This window comes from Anolis sagrei, chromosome 9, assembly GCF_037176765.1.
Source record: "Anolis sagrei isolate rAnoSag1 chromosome 9, rAnoSag1.mat, whole genome shotgun sequence".
Lineage (NCBI taxonomy): Eukaryota > Metazoa > Chordata > Lepidosauria > Squamata > Dactyloidae > Anolis > Anolis sagrei.
This window is the reverse complement of record NC_090029.1, coordinates 12,519,617-12,541,773: the sequence shown is the minus strand read 5'-3', so window position 1 is coordinate 12,541,773 and position 22,157 is coordinate 12,519,617. Positions and strand designations below refer to the sequence as shown.

General features: G+C 45.6%; 1 protein-coding gene across 2 annotated transcripts in view; it reads right to left on the bottom strand.

The window, feature by feature from the left end:
- Positions 1-17,402, bottom strand: part of FAM81A (family with sequence similarity 81 member A) — a 29,776-nt gene extending 12,374 nt beyond the window's left edge. Inside the window, exons 1-5 of one of the 2 annotated variants that reach the window (XM_067471293.1) lie at positions 17,120-17,402; positions 7,489-7,558; positions 5,194-5,467; positions 3,097-3,215; positions 921-1,050 (exon numbers count right to left, since the gene is read on the bottom strand). In XM_067471293.1, the coding sequence (XP_067327394.1) occupies positions 921-1,050; positions 3,097-3,215; positions 5,194-5,467; positions 7,489-7,535 (570 nt within the window). In that variant the 5' untranslated portion in view covers positions 7,536-7,558; positions 17,120-17,402. The other variant, XM_067471292.1, reaches the window with a different exon arrangement.
- Positions 17,403-22,157: the final 4,755 nt, after the last annotated feature.

The window sequence follows — 22,157 nt, the reverse complement described above, 5'->3', positions numbered from 1 at the left end:
CTGGACTCATCGCTGAGCCTGGAGCCCCAGGTCTCAGCGGTGGTCAGGGGAGCGTTTGCACAACTAAAACTTGTGCGCCAGCTGTGCCCGTACCTTGGGAAGTCTGACTTGGCCACGATAGTCCACGCTTTGGTTACATCCTGCTTAGATTACTGCAACGCTCTCTACATGGGGTTGCCTCTGAAGACTGCCCGGAAGCTGCAGCAAGTCCAACGCTTGGCAGCCAGATTACTAACGGGTGCTGGCTACAGGGAGCACACCACTCCGCTGTTACACCAGCTCCACTGGCTGCCAATTAGCTTCTGAGCACAATTCAAAGTGCTGGTGTTAACCTATAAAGCCCTAAACGACTCCGGCCCTGTTTACCTCTCCGAACGTATTCTCCCCTACGCACCATCAAGATTACTAAGATCATCTGGAGGGGCCCTGCTCTCGGTCCCACCGGCCTCACAAGCGCGCCTGGTGGGGACGAGGGACAGGGCCTTCTCGGTGGTGGCCCCGCAACTCTGGAACTCTCTCCCACCGGAGGTCAGAACTGCCCCGTCTATCCTGACATTCAGGAAATGGGTGAAGACGTGGTAGTGGAGACAGGCTTCCGATGAATGAGACAGCACCCTAGGATTGTGGATGGAAGATGAGGTATACTTGTTTTTAATATGACGACTGACCACCGTAGTTTTAAATATAGTGGTTATTTTAAATGTGTTATTGTAATTATGAACTATGATATTTTACTGATTGTATGTTTTTATGATTGTAAACCAGGCTGAGTCCCTCTAAGAGGTGAGAAGCTCGGTATAGAAAACTTTGAAATAAATAAATAATAAATAATTCCAGGGTTCTTGACTTTGGTCACTCAAGAGTAGGTGTAATTCAATGCCATACCGGTCTATCTATTCTAAGCCAAACTCTGCCTATACCTGAATCTCGGCTTCTTTAATTTTGGACTCCAGGATCAGCTTCGTCGCCTGCTGGTCTTTGCTCAGGTTCTGGAGCCTCTCGTAGGTGACTTTGTGTTCAGCCGACAAGCGGGCCAATCCCGCGTCACACCTGCAGCCAGGGAAGGGAAGGGAAGGAAGGCGCAAATCTATTTATCTATATAAATAAAAATGTAATATTTCTGGGATTAACATAACTCAAAAATCACTGGATGAATTGACACCAAATTTGGACACAATACACCTATCAGGCCAACGAGGGACCATCACTCATAAAAACCCTGAAAAACACAGCAGAAGAGGCTTAAAAAGCTTTCTGGCTTCATGAGGATATGCTTGGTTCCAGCCACAGGGGGAGCTGCCACTTCACCGTCCACTTGTGACACCAAGTCCTTGATAGAGTACTTCCTCATTCTTACACACGCTGCTGGAAGGTTTTTTTTTATGGTGTCGTAAATTAGTTAAATTAGCCTCCCCACATAAAGCAGTACTAAATTTCTTACTTGACAGATGTAACTGTCTTTTGGGCTGCATACATCGACAGAAAGCTAGACTATTAGCTTTATAAAGCTAGCACCGGGATTGTGGCGCAGCTGGCTGAGTGTCAGCTGCATTAAGATCAGTCTGACCAGAAGGTCATGAGTTCGAAGCCAGCCCGGGTTGGAGTGGGTTTCCAACCAATTGTGTGTAGCCTGTTGTCGACCTTTGCAATTCGAAAGACAGTTGCATCTATCAAGTAGGAAAATTAGGTACCACCTTAAAGTGTGGAGAGGCTAAATTAACTGATTTATGAGGCCATAAAGAAGACTCCAGCAAAGCATTCCAGCGGGGAAGCATGTGGGGAATGCGGAAGTGCTTCATCAGCGTCGCAGATGGACGATGAAAGCGACAGCTCCCCTGGCGGCCAGAAAAAGTTAAATAGCCTCTGTGTATGTCTGTATATGTTTGTATGTCAAAAACTGGCATTGAATGTTTGCCATATATATGTGTACACTGTAATCCGCCCTGAGTCCCCTGCGGGGTGAGAAGGGCAGAATCTAAAAGCTGCAAATAAATAAATAAATAAATATTAATGGTTGGAAGCTCACTCTGATCCGGGCTGGCTTTGAACTCATGACCTCTCGGTCAGTAGTGATTTAATGCAGTTGGCTACTAACTAGCTGTGCCACAGCTCGGTCCATTAAAAATTAAGTTTTATTAATTACACTGTTCTACAAATTTTCAGTTTTTCTTAGTTACGGAAACGAAATGTGCCATTTCTTAATAAGTTTAACATGCTGAATTCAAATATAATAATTAAATGTGCTAATTGGCTCTGGTTTTTATGCAACAGCTATTTCAATTTTCTCCACAATAGGTAATTCGTTAATATTATGATAATGCGCCTAACCTTACTGCATGTATATAAACCGTGAATATTTACTAAATTTTAGTCAAATTATATTGCCAATAGTTTATACATGAGAAATATTTATTTAATTAGTCTGTTGTTTATGTTTGTGCAGCAAGAAACTATATTAGTAGGCCTAATGCAGTTGAAACGTCTGAAAGTTTAAATGTCGCTTTAATCGTGACTTTAGTTTATATCCTGTTTGCTTCTCTTGACTTTTCTTTTGTATTCAAGGAAAGGATTCCCTCTTCCAATGCTCCAGCAGTAGTCTGACAGCATTGACGGAGTCCATTGGCCTTGATCTCTTTTTTCCATAGTGCTTTATTTACACACGTGTAAGGCATAACTACAGTAAAAAGAACAATGTAAAACGATGTTTAACGATACTGTCTCAGTCTTCAACTGACTGACCCTCACCGTTCAAAAGTCTGGCCTTATATAGGGCTTTCTGGCTGTGTCATCAAACTTTCTAGAGTATTCTAGAATCTTCCATAGTGTAAGTCGCAACATGCATTTTTTCAACCATACGTGATCACTGATTGCTTATATCATCAAAACTAGAGCCAATATATATTTTTAAATGTCATATTCATTTTCAGCACCCCAAAATCATAAAAGAACAACTATTTTCAGGCCCGAAACTTTTTCTCTGTTGAACAGTGTTATTATTATTGTTGTTGTTATTATTATTATTATTCCCTTTGGGTCCCATTCCAGTGGACAGACGGCGGAGGGAGATAAGCCTTCTAGATGTGGCCCCCTACCTACCTGGCGACGCGGCCCCGCAGGTCTCCCAAGCCGGACAACTGCCGCATCTCCAGGCTCTTCAGGGTGGAGTTGGTCCCGTAACTGAGGCTGTCCCTGACCCGGATCTGCTCCTGCAGCATCTGGAAGGGAGGGAGGCAGGCAGGCAGGCAGGAAGCAAGCAAGGAAGGAATTATTACTATTATTACTACTAACTTTATTTATCCCCGTCTGTTCTCACTGAGAAGCTGCTGCCTGTCATTTAGTGATGCACCCCAAGAGAAACTACACGTGTATGAGCTTATGGCAGGGGAGAAAATACGCTCTGCCAAGCTTCAAACAAGAGGTGCAAGTGTACTTTTGTCATTGCAGGTGAAATATGTCTCATGTGTAAAAGGAGAAGGCCTCCCTTTGGGAACCGAGTCCCTAATACTGACTCTCTTGGCCTCTGAAAGCACACTCAAGACTTTTGGACAGAAGCTGAAGAAGGAGAAGAAGGAGTAGAGGAGGAAGAGAGGGAACAGAGCTCTACATTCAGACAGGAAGCAATAATAATAATAATAATAATAATAATAATAATAATGCTTTATTTATACCTCATTACCATCTCTCAAGGGACTCGGTGCAGCTTACATGAGGCCGAGCCCACAATACATCAATAATAAAAGCAATAACAACAAATAATACAAAACAATAAAATAAAACTCATAACAAAAATAAGCAATAAACATTAACAGTAACACAACGACATTTAAAACCTATGGCTGGGCCAAATGAATAATTAAAATTTAAAGATAATGCTGAGCATGAACAGATGAAATATGAATTTTCAGAAAGGCATGGGGCATGCAGACATTCCTAGATCCATAGTAAAGTGCATTTAGAGGACATATTGCTGGGAGTTTCCTTATTCTGGGAAGGCACACTGGAACATCCACGTTTTCAGGCTCCTCCTAAAGACTGCCAAACTTGGGGCATGCCTGATGTCCTTGGGGAGTGAGTTCCAGAGTCGAGGAGCCACCACTGAGAAAGCCCTCTCCCTCGTCCCCACCAATTGCAACTGCGATGGAGGTGGGAGCATGAGTAGGGCCTCTCCAGATGATCGAAGGGGTCGTGTGGGTTCGTACACAGAAATGCGGTCACGCAGGTGTGCGCTTGAGGCGCTCTTGGGGGAAAACAGACCTTGACATGTGCGAGTTGTAGTTACTGGGATGTATAGTTCCCCTACAATCAAAGAGCATTCTGAACTCCACCAATGATGGAATTAAACCAAATATGGCACACAGGACTCCCATGATGAACAGAAAATATATATCACTGATTGGTTTGGGGGGGGGGGGGGACAAAATACTGTTTGCTTACCGTTGAAAATTACCCAAGGCCGCCTCTGATGGTGGCGGATTATAAATAAAGGTTATTTATTAATTTATTTACTGTATTTGTATACCGCCTTTCTCAGCCAATCAGCGACTCAAGGCAGTTTCCAACAAATCAGTACGTATAAAAACATAATACAGATTAAAACATTAAACAATATAAAACACCACAAAACAATAAAAACAACACCATTAGCGTCTCATTATTATCAAGCATTGTCCAGTTTCACTATCAAATCGTTTGATTTCCTATATTAGCTACTCTGCATTTGTAAACGCTTGCTTGAACAGCCATGTTTTAACTTGCCTCCGAAACGTTAAGAGGGAGGGAGCAGATCTAATTTCCCTAGGGAGGGTGTTCCATAGCCAAGGGGCCACCACTGAGAAGGCCCTGTCTCTCGTCCCCGCCAAACGTACTTGAGACAAAGGCGGGACCGAGAGCAGGGTCCTCGATGGTTCATAAGGGGAAACACATTCGGACAGGTGTTGGGCAAGAACTATTATTATTATTATTATTATTATTATTATTATTATTATTCATCTCCTTCGGTCTGCACTTCTGGCAGGTTCTCATTCTCTTGGGAACTGACTTCCACATTCTCTTGGGAACTGCCAGGAAATTCCAAAACATTTATCTCTGGGCCCATTCCCAGCATCCCCAGCCTCATCTTATGAACACTCAGAATCTGGCCAGGCTACAACAATGCCTTGCCTTTAAAGAAGCCCTGCTTGGCTGTCCCCATACCTCGATGTCTCGGTTGAGTTGGCGCACGATGGCAGTGATGTTGCGGATGTGCTCCTCTAGCAGCTGCCGGGCCAGCCGGTCCCCACCGCCCTTGTTCTGCATGCGGTGCAGAGTGCAGACAATGTCCTCCTTGATGCGGAAGGCATGCTCCACCAGAGCCGCCGTGGTCTTCTCGTGGCTCAAGATGCGGTCCTCCAGCTGGTCCACCAGCCGCGCTGAGCCCAAGGGCACCGCCGTCAGCGCATGGCTGTGCAGGGGGAGGTTCCGGACGCGCCTATGGCAAGCGAGGAAGAGACAGGCCTTGGGAAAGGGAACCACGAGGACACGACGCACAACCGGCACTGCTTCCTAGCTGTTTACCATAACAAACACGACCATTGGGAGCAATAGAGAAACATGCATTTCCCTTATTCCTATTAGGAATCTCTTTGGGATGCGTTCCTTGCTGCTGTTTAGCTCCACTCCGTTTCTGCTCCTTTTCCAATACAGGCCATCTATCTATTTATTTATTTATCTATCTATCTTATCCATCTATCTCTCCTATCATCCGTCCATGCGTCTGTCCTATCTAGATAGATAGATAGATAGATAGATAGATAGATAGATAGAGTAGGTTTGGTCGATTTTGTTTGGAAGCTTCTAAAATCAAGAATATATTCGAAACGAGTTTAGAACCATAGATAGATAGATAGATAGATAGATAGATAGATAGATAGGACAGGAGATATGGTAGCCATGTATAAATATGTGAGAGGAAGCCACAGGGAGAAGGGAGCAAGCTTGTTTTCTGCTTCCCTAGAGACTAGGACGCGGAACAATGGCTTCAAACTACAAGAGAGGAGATTCCATCTGAACATTAGGAAGAACTTCCTGACTGTGAGAGCCGTTCAGCAGTGGAACTCTCTGCCCCGGAGTGTGGTGGAGGCTCCTTCTTTGGAAGCTTTTAAACAGAGACTGGATGGCCATCTGTCAGGGGTGATTTGAATGCAATATTCCTGCTTCTTGGCAGGGGGTTGGACTGGATGGCCCATGAGGTCTCTTCCAACACTTTGATTCTATGATTCTATCCTAGCATCTGTCTAATTGTCTGTCCATCTTTCTATCCTATCCATCTCTCTCATCATCTATCCGTTCTTCTGTCCATCTTTCTATCCTATCTATCTCATATCATCTGTCAATTCGTCTAGCTATCTCTTTCATCTGTCCATTCGCCTGTCCCTCTTTCTCTCTTATCCTATCCTATTCTATCTCTCTATCATCAGTCCACTCATCTATCCTATTTTATCCTATCTCTCCTATCATCTATTCATTCACCTATCCCTTTCTATCCTATCTATCAATTCCTATCATCAGTCCATTCATTTCTCTCTCTCTATCCATCCATCCATCTAATCATCTGTCCATTCATCTGTCCCTCTCTTTCTCCCTCCTCCTATCCAATCTGTCTGTCTCGCCTATCATCCATCCGTTTGTCCGTCCACCTTTTTATCCTATCTATCTATCCCTATCATCCATCCATTTGTCTATCTATCTTTTTATCCTATCTACCTACCTACCTACCTACCTATCTAATCTAACATTTATCTATCTGGTTGAGCTCCCACAGAAGTTGAGGAAGCAAGAAGCCATCTTTGCTCCCTTTACTAAGGAGTACATTAGAAATCTGAGTGTGTGCTTGAGACTAGCTGCTCTGAGTGTTTGTTTTGTTTGGAAGGTGAGCCAAGGCTAAATTCTTTAGCCAGCAGTGATTGACAGTTTCAGGGCAGCAATTAGTGACTGATTGTTCCCTGTTCTTTGAAGCTCTCTGGGAGTGAATGTTTGCTTTCTGTTTAACCTATATAAACCAGTGAACTCACACCCTCACTAACCCACACCTTTACCCCTGTAAACAGAAAACAACAGAAAACAATGCTATTGGACTTTTCCTTTGGAGACTTTTTTGAGAAGCAGTGCTCCAATTTCACTGGATTTGATTTCGATTTTATCCATGAAGAACTTTTTGGGAGTGGTGTTCCATCTTCATTATTATCTTCAGTCTACATATAGCCTCATGACTCAATGCTTACTTTGTTTATATAATTTTTCTCATTGAATATATCCCTGAAGCCTATATACAATGGAACCCTTATTCAGACCTAGAACTGTTACGTTTGAGAGCGGTTGCATCTATCTATCTATCTATCTATCTATCTATCTATCTATCTATCTATCTATCTATCTATCTTATTTATCCACCCATTAAAGCGCAACTCCTCTCCGAGACGAGGTCCTTTCCCTTCGCCTGCCTCAGGATACCTTTCACTCGGTCCGAGGGTCGTGAAGACGGGGCTCCTCTGCGCCATCTTGTCCTTCCAGGAATTTAGACCTGCAAAAGGGAGAAACCAAAAGAACAACCTTTATTGTTGTTGTTGTTGTTGTTGTTGTTGTTGTTATTTATCGCCATCTTGATTTTTCTCTCTTCAGAGACTCAAACTGGCTATCAATGTTAAAACCGTGCACCATTTTAAAACTAAAAATGTGTAAACCTCAAAACAGAACAAAAGATGGAAGTATTAAAAACAAATGGTTAAAACCATTAAAATAATATCACTTTAGAAACAGTGAAAATACTTGGAATCAATATATATATGGACCATCCTTGATCAATGCGCGGGGCATAGCCCTGAGTGGGATGGAGCTCCACCACATTCACACTTACACAATCATGCAGATGCTCAGTCCCCAACCATAGACTGGGCGCAACAGAAACACACTCTGGAGAATGATGGGCTCTTGGACGTATCTTGATAGATTGTCCTTTACGAATGCACCAGGGATGGAGAGGAGGACAACGACAATACTTGACACCTATACAATCTACTTCCACAGGGACACTTTTCAAGGGACTTACACATTGACTTGCACAAAAGGTGCCCTGTCAGTCCTCAAAGGAAACAGGTCTTGGTAGTAGGCGACTCCCTCCTTAGAGGAACAGAAGCCATAATTTCCATGGCTCAAGAAATATGCTGCCTCCCGGGGACAAATATACACTGTGTCCCAGATTTCGATCTTGTCCACCATATTCCTAGTTATTGAAGTTTGCTTGTTTTCGATATCCTGCTGTTTTAAATTGTTTAATTAGATTGCTATGTTTATGTTTTTAATGTGTTTTCAGTTGGTAAACACTGTTGCGACTGGACTTGGTCCCGCACCAAGTCCCTTTGAGGAGATAATGGCGGGATATTAAAAAAAGTTGTTATAATAATAATAATTATTATTATTATTGTATTGTCGAAGGCTTTCAAGGCCGGAATCACTGGGTTGTTATAGGTTTTTTCGGGCTATATGGCCATGTTCTAGACTGAGGCATTTTCTCCTGACGTTTCGCCTGCATCTATGGCAAGCATCCTCAGAGGTAGTGAGGTGGGATTATTATTATTATTATTATTATTATGTCACTCAGAGGCTCATCAGGCTCCTGAAGCCCCATCCTCCCCCCCCCCCCCCCCCCCCGCATGTTGAGCCATGTATACTGCTAGGCATGCCTTTCAAAAGATTTTCAAGCTACGATGCCTGCCAAAGAGATAGGTGAAACATCAGGAGAAAATGCTTCTAGAACATGGCCATATAGCCTGAAAAACCTACAACAACCCAATTTTTGAGCTCCCGGAACAAAGCAAAAACAGTGTAATGTATACGTGGTCTTTTCATCCCTCCTCCCTTTTGTAAGACGCAGCCCTACAAGGGCCAGAAAAATAACACAGGTCAACAACTAGCATTAGGAGGAACGCGTTGGCCTGCTTTTCCAGGAGGATGGCAAGGGATGGGGTGCATCTCACACAAGTAGGAAAACACCTTTTTGCTCTCAGACTTGCAAACCCCATCAGGCCCACTTTAAACTAGGCCCACTGTTGGAGGGGGACAACTGGTCTGTCGCGTGCTGGACTTGAAATGAATTGCTTTTAAAACAGGACGTGTAATTTTAGCCCAGCGGGAAGCCAGGGGACCCAAAGGGAAATTCGTAAGGATTTTCACCATAAACAGTCTTTAGAGGGCTTGTGAAATATAACAAAGTCTTTATTGGTGAACAATCAACAGAAACTTCTTTTGTCTTCAAAAGATTAAACAAATGCTTCTAGGCTTTTGTGCAACTGGTGGTTTCTAACTGTTATTTTATAAGAAAATCCCTTTCCAAACTTCTCCCAGGCTGACTATGAACCTAAACCTAATTGATGTGGGCTCCACTACCGGGTTGAACTGCGTCTCAAAGCACCGAGTGGACCTACCAGTAGGCCTGTAGTCACTTCAGCTGGAGTTCTTAGATATTCAAAGCTGTTTTTCCCTCCAAAGTTCCTCAGAGCTTTAGGGCTGTTTCCCTGGGAATCTTTGGGAATCCTTTTGCTCTTAAGACTGTTCTCCCCCGGGAGGTCTTAAAGGTTGAAGCCTTTGTACAGGAGAAGTCTGTATACGTCCTGTACATTGACTTTCCTTGCTGAGACTGACTGAAAATGGCTCCCTTCCCTTCTCAATTGTCCTGAACAATTGAGAAGAATTCCCTGGATCTCGACACTAGGCCCCTATTGATATTTAATCCGACCACAAGTCATTTCTTAACCCATTGTTTAGGGACCCGCCAGCCCCTCTCCAACCATTGGACAGAGGGAAATCTGCATCGGAAGTGGCTGGCGCTCTCCCATTGGCTGAGGTGTGCCGAACGCCCACCTCCACAGAGAGTCCCTGCTGATGTCATGCTGGCTCAGCAAATCACAGCGAAACTGTATCCAGCTGGGGAGACGGGAACTTTGAATCTGAAATGTATAGAAATGCTTGTTTTGCTGCACAATGTATGAGTATCTCAGTTTATTTTTGGCAGATTACCACATGCTGGCATCACTTCAGCCGACTCTAATCAAAACTTCAGTCACTTTTCTCCAACTTGATGAGCTTCATTTCATCGGATTAGGCCTCCTACCGCTTGCCAAGCGCACAAACTCTCAGGCCAGTCGGGCTTTGGAGCCAATCCCCGCTTAACAGACTTGGCTCCCAGTCCTGATTTCTGATGATCCATGGCTCAGATCTCACTCTCCATGGCTGCATCAAATTGCTGATGCTTTTATGTCAAGCCGCTTTGAGTCTCTTGGCTCTTTGCTTCTCTTCCAAAGATGCCAAAACTCCCACTGGCTTTGGCAGAAGATGTTCTGGCGGAAGGAAGAAAGGAAGGCAGGCAGGTAGGCAAGCAAGGCAATATGGCGCACAGATGGCGCGGGAACACAGAGGGAAGGAAGGGGCTTCGGCAGAGAAGGAACAGCAGAAAGACGCAGGCAGGCCGCAAAGTGGGGAGAAGCATCACACGCATGTCTGGCAACAGATAAGGCGGGTGCTTTGCATTCGGGTGGGTTGGCAGCCCAAAATGCCTGCCTATTAGTATTATTGTTATTGTATTTATTTATACCCCGCTTTATCTCTCCTGAAGAAGACTCAAAGACTAAAAGCATCAGCATGCCATTTATAATAATAATCCTGACCTGTCTCCTGTAATCTTGGAATCCTGGAACCTTGAACCTTTGGACTGGCTTTTGACTACGGTATAGACTCTTGATCCCTGGACTTTGTTTATTGAACTCTCGGCATTTGACCACTGGACTGGACCCTTTTGACTACGAAGTTATTTTTGCTATCAGTTTTTCTTTATTCTGTAGCTGTGTGCTATTTTTGAGTTTTATATTTTGGATTATAAAAACAGCCAGCAAGTAAGTGCTGTTTTAATTAAACTGTTTGTTAAAACTGGGAGTTTGATTCATCTCTATCTAAACAAGGTAGAAACCTAGCAACGTGACAAGTGCCGACTCCTTCCATCCAGCTGCAGCTAACAGTTGCTCTCCCACTCAGGGCTACGTCTCCCACACAAGTCAGACCACTGGGATGGAGGGCGGGACCCCCCCCCCCCCCCCCCGCCAAAGTCTGGACTCAGAACCAGAGCAGAAGCCCCCTCCTTCCTCATCCCTGGAGGGACCCCAAGACAGACAGAGAGAGAGAGAGAGAGAGAGAGAGAGAGGCCCTGCATGACAGACAGGGAGAGAGGGACTGCCTTAGGAGAAGGAAGGAAGGAAGGTGAGAAGAGGAGATATGGGAAGGCAGGAAGAAGAAGGAAGGAAGGAAGGAAGGAAGGAAGGAAGGAAGGAAGGAAGGAAGGAAAAGAAAGGAATAAGAGGAGGAATGGGTAGGGAGAGGTGAAAAGGGAAGGAAGGAAGACGTTGTGTTTAGATACATAAGGATGGATGGAAGAACCGAAAGATGCAAGGAAGGAAGGACAGGCCAAAGGACGGATGTAGAGAAGGAGAAGGGTGAAGCAGGAAGGCAGGAAGACAAAGAAGGAAAGGCAGGGAGAAAGGGAAGGAGGAGAGGGAGGTATGCAGTGGATAGAAGACTAGAAAGATGCAAGGAAGGAGAGAGCAATGGGAAGGGAAGGAAAAGGAAGAACGGGGGGGGGGGGGGCTCCTGTGATGGGGCGGGAGTATCCTCTCCGGGAAGGCCCTGCAGGAGCCCTCTTCCTTGCAAAGGAAAGTCCTTTCTGCAGCAGGACTGCCTTCCAGCATTGAGGTGACTGCAGATCTGGAGGCAGGCACTGGGGGGCACTGGGAGCTGCAAGTGGAACCCCCCCCCAGTCTGGTTCTAGGCCTGACCTTTGACCTCTCTGCATCCCAAAAAGGCGCCCAAGTGGCCCTTATTTTAGCTTCTTGCAAGGAAGTCAGGCCCGAAAGTACCAAGCCCACCATTCCTCCCCATCAAGGCACCAAAGATTGAATAGAACATTCTCTCTATTTGGACCCTTGGGGAGAATCACAGAGGCCATCTAGTCCAGCTCTAGGTTGCCAGGCAAGAAAAGCCCAATCGAAGCTCTCCCAACAGATGACCACCCAGTCTCTAAGTCATTGAATCCTAGGGTTGGAGAGGGCCTCAAAGGCCATCCAGGCCAACCCTTTTCTGCCAAGAAGGAGAACACAAAAAAATAAAACAAAAATAAATAAATAAATAAATAACAAAGCCAGTGGACTGGATGGGATCCCTGCTGAAATCTTTCTTGAGCTGAGCTGACACACCAACTCCACCAGCTCATAGAAAAAGTGTGGGTGACCGAGAAAATCCCAGCAGATTTCAAGGACGCCACCATCATCACCCTCTTCAAAAAAGGGGAAAGAACAGACTGCGGAAACTATTGAGGTATCTCCCTTCTAATCTCAGCTGGGAAAATTCTCGCAAGAATCCTTGCAAACCACCTTCTGCCCCTCTCAGAAGACACCCTCCCAGAATCCCAGAACACCTTCCGCCCCTCCAGAGGAACCGTTGACATGATCTTCACTGCACGACAGCTCCAAGAAAAATGCAGAGAACAAAATCAACCTCTGTACATGGCATTCATCGACCTTGCAAAGGCATTCGACACAGTGAATCGCAGCGCTCTCTGGACCATCCTCCAAAAAAATTGGGTGCCCAAACAAATTTGTGAACATCCTGCGGCTCCGCCATGATGACATGATGGCAACAGTTTTGGACAGCAATGGCTCCCAAAGTGACCCATTTAAGGTGGAATCGGGTGTCAAACAGGGATGTGTTATTGCCCCAACTCTATTCTCCATCTTCATCACTATGATACTTCACCTTGTTGATGGGAAGCTTCCCACCGGAGTGGAAATCATCTATCGGACAGATGGCAAGCTGTTTAACCTCAGAAGACTGAAAGCCAAAACCAAGGTTACAACAACATCTGTTATAGAACTCCAGTATGCTGATGACAACGTCGTCTGTGCGCATTCAGAAGAAGATATTCAAGCCATTCTAAACACCTTTGCAGAAGCATACGAGAAGCTCGGCCTGTCATTGAATATTGAGAAAACCAAAGTGCTGTTCCAGCAGTCACCAGCCAATCCCTCTCCAATGCCAGAAATACAGCTTAATGGTGTAACATTAGAAAATGTTGATAATTTCCACTACCTTGACAACAGCCTCTCCACCAAAGTCAACATCAACACTGAAATACACCACTGCCTGAGCTCTGCGAGTGCAGCATTTTTCCAAATGAAGCAGAGAGTGTTTGAGAACCGGAACATCCGTAGGGATACCAAGGGGCTTGTCTATAAAGTGATTGTCCTCCCAACCCTGCTATATGCCTGTGAGACGTGGACTGCCTACAGACGTCACATGCAAGTCCTGGAACGATTTCATCAGCGCTGCCTCTGGAAAATCCTGCAAATCTCTTGGGAAGACAGGCGAACAAACGTCAGCGTGCTGGAAGAAGCAAAGACCACCAGCATTGAAGTGATGCTCCTCCGCCATCAACTCCGCTGGACCAGCCACGTGTCTGGATGCCCGACCACCGTCTCCCAAAGCAGTTGCTCTACTCTGAACTCAAGAACAGAAAACGGAATGTTGGTGGACAGGACAAGAGATTGAAAGATGGGCTCAAAGCCAACCTTAAAAACTCTGGCATAGACACTGAGACCTGGGAAGCCCTGGCCCTTGAATGCCCCAGCTGGAGGTCAGCTGTGACCAGCAGTGCTGCAGAATTTGAAGAGGCACGAATGGAGGGTGAAAGAGAGAAACGTGCCAAGAGGAAGGCGCATCAAGCCAACCCCGACCGGGACCACCTTCCACCTGGAAACCAATGCCCTCACTGCGGGAGAACATGCAGATTAAGAATGGGGCTCCAGAGTCACCTACGGACCCACCGCCAGGACACTGAACTTGGAGGACCATCATCCTCGGACTACGAGGGATCGCCTAAGAAATGCTGAACACATGAAGGTCATGAGTGACCGAATATGTTATTTTTACCGAAGTCTACTTTATTTTGTCTCTTGAGTGCATGATATAAAACTTAGAATCATAGAATCATAGAATCAAAGAGTTGGAAGAGACCTCATGGGCCATCCAGTCCAACCCCGTTCTGCCAAGAAGCAGGAGTATTGCATTCAAATCACCCCTGACAGATGGCCATCCAGCCTCTGTTTAAAAGCTTCCAAAGAAGGAGCCTCCACCACACTCCGGGGCAGAGAGTTCCACTGCTGAACGGCTCTCACAGTCAGGAAGTTCTTCCTCATGTTCAGATGGAATCTCCTCTCTTGTAGTTTGAAGCCATTGTTCCGCGTCCTAGTCTCCAAGGAAGCAGAAAACAAGCTTGCTCCCTCCTCCCTGTGGCTTCCTCTCACATATTTATACATGGCTATCATATCTCCTCTCAGCCTTCTCTTCAGGCTAAACATGCCCAGCTCCTTAAGCCGCTCCTCATAGGGCTTGTTCTCCAGACCCTTGATCATTTTAGTCGCCCTCCTCTGGACACATTCCAGCTTGTCAATATCTCTCTTGAATTGTGGTGCCCAGAATTGGACACAATATTCCAGGTGTGGTCTAACCAAAGCAGAATAGAGGGGTAGCATGGCTTCCTTAGATCTAGACACTATGCTCCTATTGATGCAGGCCAAAATCCCATTGGCTTTTTTGCCGCCACATCACATTGTTGGCTCATGTTTAACTTGCTGTCCACGAGGACTTGTTGTTTTATGGGATAAGAGATATATTTTGGGCACTGAAACAATGGCATTTTATGCACTGGCATATTATCTGTTTCCTCACAGATCAGAGACAACAGGTTGTTCAGTCTAACAACCGAAGCCAATTGCCTTGCATAATTACATTTGGTTGTATACCACTTGAGAAGATTCTACTCAATGTTTTGTGTGTCAGGTATAACTTGAGAAACGGCATTCTACTCAAATGAGTTTTTGACTCTTCTCTAAAAGAACATAAATGCCATTTTCTAAAAGATTCTGATTTCTAAAAGGGTCGTGCTTTAATAAAAGTTATTATTCCGGGGAAGAGGCCTCAGCAAAGTGACATTTATTATTATTATTATTATTATTATTATTATTACCCTGCTTTTTCTATCAGGGAGACTTCAAGAGACCATTATTATTATTATTATTATTATTATTATTATTATTAATAATAATAATAATGTTTACGTATACCCTGCATTTACATTAATTATTATTATTATTCATGCACAATTGTGGTTATTTCTTCCCCACTTTTTCTCTCCACAAAGAGACTCAGAGACACTTATTATTATAGTTATTACTATCTATCTATATAAAAATGCTCTGTGCATAATGAGTACCTTAAAAACAAAAGAACCAATGAACGAAATCACACCAAATTTGCCAACAAACTTCTCACAACACAAGGAGTGACCATCACTCAAAACATTATGATTTTGTCATTTGGGAGTTGTAGTTGCTGGGATTTATAGTTCACCTACAATCAAAGAGCATTCTGAACTCCACCAACGATGGAATTGAACCAAACTTGGCACACAGTTCTCCCATGACCAACAGAAAATACTGGAAGGGTTTGGTGGGCATTGACCCTGAGTTTTGGAGTTGTAGTTCACCTACACCCAGACATCACTGTGGACTCAAACAATGATGGATTTGGACCAAACTTTACACAAAGACTCAATATGCCCAAATGTAAACACTGGTGGACTTTGGGGAAAATAGAATCTTGACATTTGGGAGTTGTAGTTGCTGCAATTTATAGTTCACCTACAATCAAAGAGCATTCAGAACTCCACCAACGATGGAATTGAACCAAACTTGGCACACAGAACTCCCACAACCAACAGAAAATACTGGAAGGGTTTGGTGGGCAGTGTCCTTTGGTTTTGGAGTTGTAGTTCACCTACATCCAGAGATCACTGTGGACTCAAACAATGATGGATCTGGACCAAACTCTACATAAATACTCAATATGCCCAAATGTAAACACTGGTGGAGTTGGGGAAAAATAGAATCTTGACATTTGGGAGTTGTAGTTGCTGGGGTTTATAGTTCACCTCAATCACAGAGCATTCTGAACCCCACCAATGACAGAATTGGGGCAAACTTCCCACACAGAACCCCCATGAGGGCCACAGCAATGCGTGGCAGGGGATGGCTAGTTATTATTATATTATTATTATTATTATTATTATTATTATTAGGAGCCCCCGGTGGCGCAGTGGGTTAAAGCACTGAGCTGCTGAGCTTGTTGATCGAAAGGTCGCAGGTTCGATTCCGGGGAGCGGCGTGAGCTTCCACTGTCAGCCCTAGCTTCTGCCAACCTAGCAGTTCGAAAACATGCAAATGTGAGTAGATCAATAGGTACTGCTCCGGCGGGAAAGTAACGGCGCTCCATGCAGTCATGCCGGCCACATGACCTTGGAAGTGTCTATGGACAACGCTGGCTCTTCGGCTTAGAAATGGAGATGATCACCACACCCCAGAGTCAGACATGACTGGACTTAATGTCAGGGGACTACCTTTACCTTTACCTATTATTATTATTATTATTATTATTATTATTATTATTATTGCCTTGCTCTTTCTCGCCACAAGGGGACTCAAACTGAAATTTATTGTTATTGTTCTTATTCTTACTATTATTGCTAATGCATTATTATGATTATGATGATCTAGCTGGCTTTTTTCTCCTTTTGTAGCTTAGAGCCCTGTGGATACAGGCCGGCCTCCTTTCCCGGGAGCCTAGGTCCGATTCCTTGGAGGAGGCAAGGCCAGGGATGAGTGGGAAGAATTGCTGATTGGAAGGAAGGCTCTTTAGGATTACTATTATTCCTGTTGCTGCTGCTGTGGCGGCCACCCATGCATTCCAGCTACTCACAGCAGAGCACCCCGCAGGTGCACCCGGCGCAGGGCTGGTGGTAGCAGTGCGCGTGCTGCCCGTCGTCGCTGCTGCCGTCAAGGGAGAAGCGCTCCTCCGGGAAGACCTGGCCGAAGGGTAGCAGGACCATCCGGCAGGCTCCCAAGGGCTCACCCATCCCATCCCACGAGCAATGTGCAAGAGCGTGCGGGAGAACGTGCTGCGTGTGTCGTGCAACCGCGCGCCAACTCACCTGCGGGGAAAAGAAAAGGCGGAGGTGGTCGGAAAGCAGGGAAGGAGGGGCGGAAATCACCGGGAAGCACGGCCCTCAAGGCTCAAGAGGAAGGCAGGCCTCCATCCATGCATCCCCCAAAAGCATCCTCTCTTTTCCTTTCGCTTCTCGGCTTGGCTGGTAAGGAAAGAGGAGGATGGAGAAGCAGCAGCAGCATCAGGACCAGCATCTGAGAGCGGTTGCCAGGACGCTGTCGCCATAGCAACGAGCATCTCAACCCAGAGCAGCTCTTTAAGAGAAAGAGAAGCGAGTGGGCTGCAAAGGGACTTATTTATAGGAGAACAAAACACATTCCACTTCCAGGAGACACAGAGGGAGAAGGAGCGAGAGAGAGAGAGAGAGAGAGAGAGAGAGAGAGAGGCCCCAGCCTCGGGGCATCTTGGGATTTATTTATTTATCGTGTCATCAGCAACCATGCCATTGTATTACATTTCTAACAGAACAAAACAAACAAACAGAAAAATGAACAAGATCTGGCTACCAGTATTAAAAAATTCTAAAATTGCAACAGCAAAAACAGCAGAGAGGAAACAGGCAGGGACATCTCATTACCTTTCAAGAAGAGTTTGCTCCAGGCACACTCAGCCTATTGTATGCTAATCAAGGTGGGCAGTTGAAACATTCACACCCAGCCCAACTGACAAAAGTCCTTTGTCTCACCCTGGTCATTCCACAGATATATAAACCCCCTTTTTCCCAGTTCCAACAGACCTCACCTCTGAGGATGCTTGCCATAGATGCAGGCGAAACGTCAGGAGAACATGGCCATATAGCCCGAAAAAACCCACAAGAACTTAAACAGAAAAAAACCCACAGATTTTGCAAACTTGGTAGTTGATTAAATGTCCTTTGATTAGTATCTGGCCACTTGGAGTGCCTCTGGTGTTGCCGCAAGGAGGTCCTCCATTGTGCATGTAGCAGGGCTCAGGTTGCATTGCAGCAGGTGGTCTGTAGTTTGCTTTTCTAAGATCTACAGAGACACTCGCTGGAACACCTCAGCAAGCGAGAGTCCAAAAGTGGCAGGCTCAAACCCAGCACCTCAACCAATGGCTGATACCAAATGAGAGACTCCCTCCTGGGCACACAGAAGACTGGGCGACTTGGAAGGCATTGAACAGACTGCGCTCTGGCACCACGAGATGCAGAGCCAACCTTCAGAAATGGGGCTACAAAGCAGAATCCTCGACATGTGAGTGTGGAGAAGAACAAACCACTGACCACCTGCTGCAATGCAACATGAGCCCTGCCAAATGCACAATGGAGGACCTTCTTGCAGCAACACCGGAAGCACTCCAAGTGGCCAGATACTGGTCAAAGGACATTTAACCAGCTACCAAAGTCACAAGTTGTGTATTTTTCTGTTTGTTTGCTTTGTTCTGTTAGAAATGTAATATAATGGTCTGGTTGCTCTGACACGACAAATAAATAATTCTCCACACTCGCATGTCAAGGATTCCACTTTGTAGCCCCATTTCTGAAGGTTGGCTCTGCATCTCTGTTCAACGCCTTCCAAGTCGCCCAGCTTTCTGTGTGCTCAGGGGGGGAGTCTCTCATTTGGTATCAGCCATTGATTGAGGTTCTGGGTTTGAGCCTGCCACTTTTGGACTCTCGCTTGCTGAAGTGTTCCAGCAAGTGTCTTTGTAGATCTTAGAAAACTATTTCTTGATTTAAGTCATTGATGTCAGGTCCGTAGCCAGGATTTCGTTTCGGGGGGGGGGGGGGGCTGAATTCTTTTCAGGGGAGGTATCGGGGGGGCTGAGTTTTGGAGTGGGGGCTGAGTCTGAGTGAAAGAGGGTCTAGCCTAGCAAACCTTTTGTATCATTACCCCAATACCCCAATGGGATATATTGAGTATGGTGATCAGATCATGATATGAATAAACATAACAGTTTAAATAATGTACCAGTAAGGCCTTTTCAGGAGCCCCCGGTGGCGCAGTGGGTTAAAGCACTGAGCTGCTGAGCTTGTTGATTGAAAGGTAGCAGGTTCGATTCCGGGGAGCAGCGTGAGCTTCTGCTGTCAGCCCTAGCTTCTGCCAACCTAGCAGTTCAAAAACATGCAAATGTGAGTAGATCAATAGGTACTGCTCCGGCAGGAAGGTAACGGCGCTCCATGCAGTCATTCCGGCCACATGACCTTGGAGGTGTCTACGGACAACGCTGGCTCTTCGGCTTAGAAATGGAGATGAGCACCACACCCCAGAGTCAGACATGACTGGACTTAATGTCAGGGGACTACCTTTACCTTTACCTAAGGTCTTTTCGCGAACCACCATGAGAATTTTACCTTTACCTAAGGTCTTTTCGCGAACCACCATGAGGCCCCCCCCCCCCCCCCCCCGGCTACATGCCTGGTTGGCGTGCTGGCTGATACCCAAACAGAGGATAAGCCGGAGATGTCACTGTCTTGGTCCTTTCACTATTGGCTGCTATGTCAGGTGGTGCAATTTCTCCAATCGTGTGGGGCGCAGACACCCCGTGATAATGCAGCATGTCTCATTAAGAGCCACATCCACTGTTTAAGCGTGGTGAGATGTGTTCCACACTGGGCATGCATACTCAGCAGCAGAGTAGCATAGCGCAAGGGCAGATGTCTTCACTGTGTCTGGTTGTGATCTCCAGGTTGTGCCAGTCAGCTTTCGTGTGATATTGTTTCTAGTGCCCACTTTTTGCTTGATGTTCAGGCAGTGCTTCTTGTAGGTCAGAGCACGGTCCAGGGTGACTCCCAGGTATTTGGGTGTGCTGCAATGCTCCAGTGGGATTCCTTCCTGGGATTATTGTTTAGGAAGAATTGCATTTGTTTTGGAGGTGGGGGAGGTGTAGCAATACAAAAGGAAGCTTCTGCACACATCATCCTCATCCTCATCGTCATTATGACTTTGACAAGGAGGAAGGAGGGATCCCAGGGCAGCCAAGGCAAAAGGCCCAGGGAAGAGGAGAAGGAAGGCCTCCAAAGGAGTTGCACAAACAGAAAGCCTCCCACTTAAAGGCTCATTACAACACAAAGGGGAACCAGAACCACCGCGGATGGGATCTGTACTCCGATAATAATAATAATAATAATAATAATCATAATCATAATCATAATCATAATAATAATAATAATAATCTATAATAAAAGTCAATGTTTGTTTGTATGTATGTATGCGGAGGGCAGAAGGGTGGAAGTGTATGTGGCAGCTTTCTGATTGGCTCTCACTTTCACAGGCCACAGAGACTTGCACGAGCGACGGATCTGGACCAAATTTGGCACACATAACCCCCATGACCCCCTGTACGTCCTGGTGAGGTATGGGGGAGGACAGACAAAGGATGATGGATTTGTAGTACTTTCAACCCCTTCAGCTCCCACAGACTGTGGCCCCCAATGTCTTGATCAGTCATTGGATGAGGGTTGCACTGGTCTCAGAAAGTGAATGAAGGTACTGCAAGTCCCATCATCCATAGTCTTCCCTCCTCCAAACTGCAGTAGCATGTAGAGTGGGTCATGGGGGCTCTGTGTGCCAAGTTTGGTCTTGATCAGTCATTGGTGAGGGTCACAGTGATGTCAGGAAGTGAGTGAAGGTACTGAAAGTCCCATCATCCATGGTGCATCCTCACCCAAACCACACCAGGAGGTAAAGTGGGTCATGGGGGCTCAGGGTACCAAGTTAGATCTTGATCAGTCATAGGTGTGGGTCGCAATGATCTTAGGAAGTGAGTGAAGCTACTGGAAGTCCCATCATCCATGGTCAATTGGCCCACAAATTCCACCCAGACATAGAGTGGGTCATGGACCTTTGTGTGCCAAGTTTGCTCTTGATCAGTCATTGGTGTGGATTGCAGTAGTCTCAGTTAGTGACTGAAAGTACTGCAAGTCCCTTCATCCATGGTCCACCCTCCTCCCAACTGCAGCAGAATGTAGAGTGGGTCATGGGTGTTCTGTGTGACAAGTTTGGTCTTCATCGGCCTTTTTGGGGGGGGCACAGTGGTCTGTGGGAACGGAAGGATTTGAAAGTACTACAAATCCCATCATCCATTCTCTGTCCTCCCCCAAACCTCACCAGGATGTAAAGGGGGTCATGGGGGTTATGTGTGACAAGTTTGCTCCTGTGTTTGTTATCCTGCCCCTGTGTTTGTTAGGGAGATGCACACAATAATAATAATAATAATAATAATAATAATAATAATAATAATGTTGCAATCCCAGGTCACACAATAATAATAATATTGTTGCAATCCCAGCTGACAGCAGGATCGAAGAGAAACAACTGGAAAAGCTGACACGATATGAGGATTTAAAGATCGAACTGCAAAGACACAAGCCTTGACTGCACAAGCCAGTCAAGGGGGTGCCAGGGGTGATCGGTACACTGGGTGCAGTGCCTCAAGACCTTGGCCTGCACTTAAACACAGTCAGCACTGACGAAATTACCATCTGCCAGCTGCAAGAGGCCATCTTACTGAGATTTGCACGCATTATTTGCCGATACATCATACAGTCATAGACACTTGGGAACTGTCTGACATGTGATCCATACAACAACCAGCAGAGTGTCTGCTGTGGACTCATCTTGTTGTGTTTCTAATAATAATAATAATAATAATACCAGTAAAGGTGATCCCAGTGGTGATCAGCACACTGGGTGCAGTGCCCCAAGACCTTGGCCTGCACTTAAACACAATCAGCACTGACGAAATTACCATCTGCCAGCTGCAGAAGGCCACCTTACTGGGATCTGCTCGCATTATCTGCCAATACATCACACAGTCCTAGACACTTGGGAAGTGTCCGACGTGTGATCCATACAACACCCAGCAGAGTGTCTGCTGTGGACTCATCTTGTTGTGTTTCTAATAATAATAATAATAATAATAATAATACCAGTAAAGGTGATCCCAGTGGTGATCAGCACACTGGGTGCAGTGCCTCAAGACCTTGGCCTGCACTTAAACACAATCAGCACAGACCAAATCACTACCTGCCAGCTGCAGAAGGCCATCTTACTGGAATCTGCACA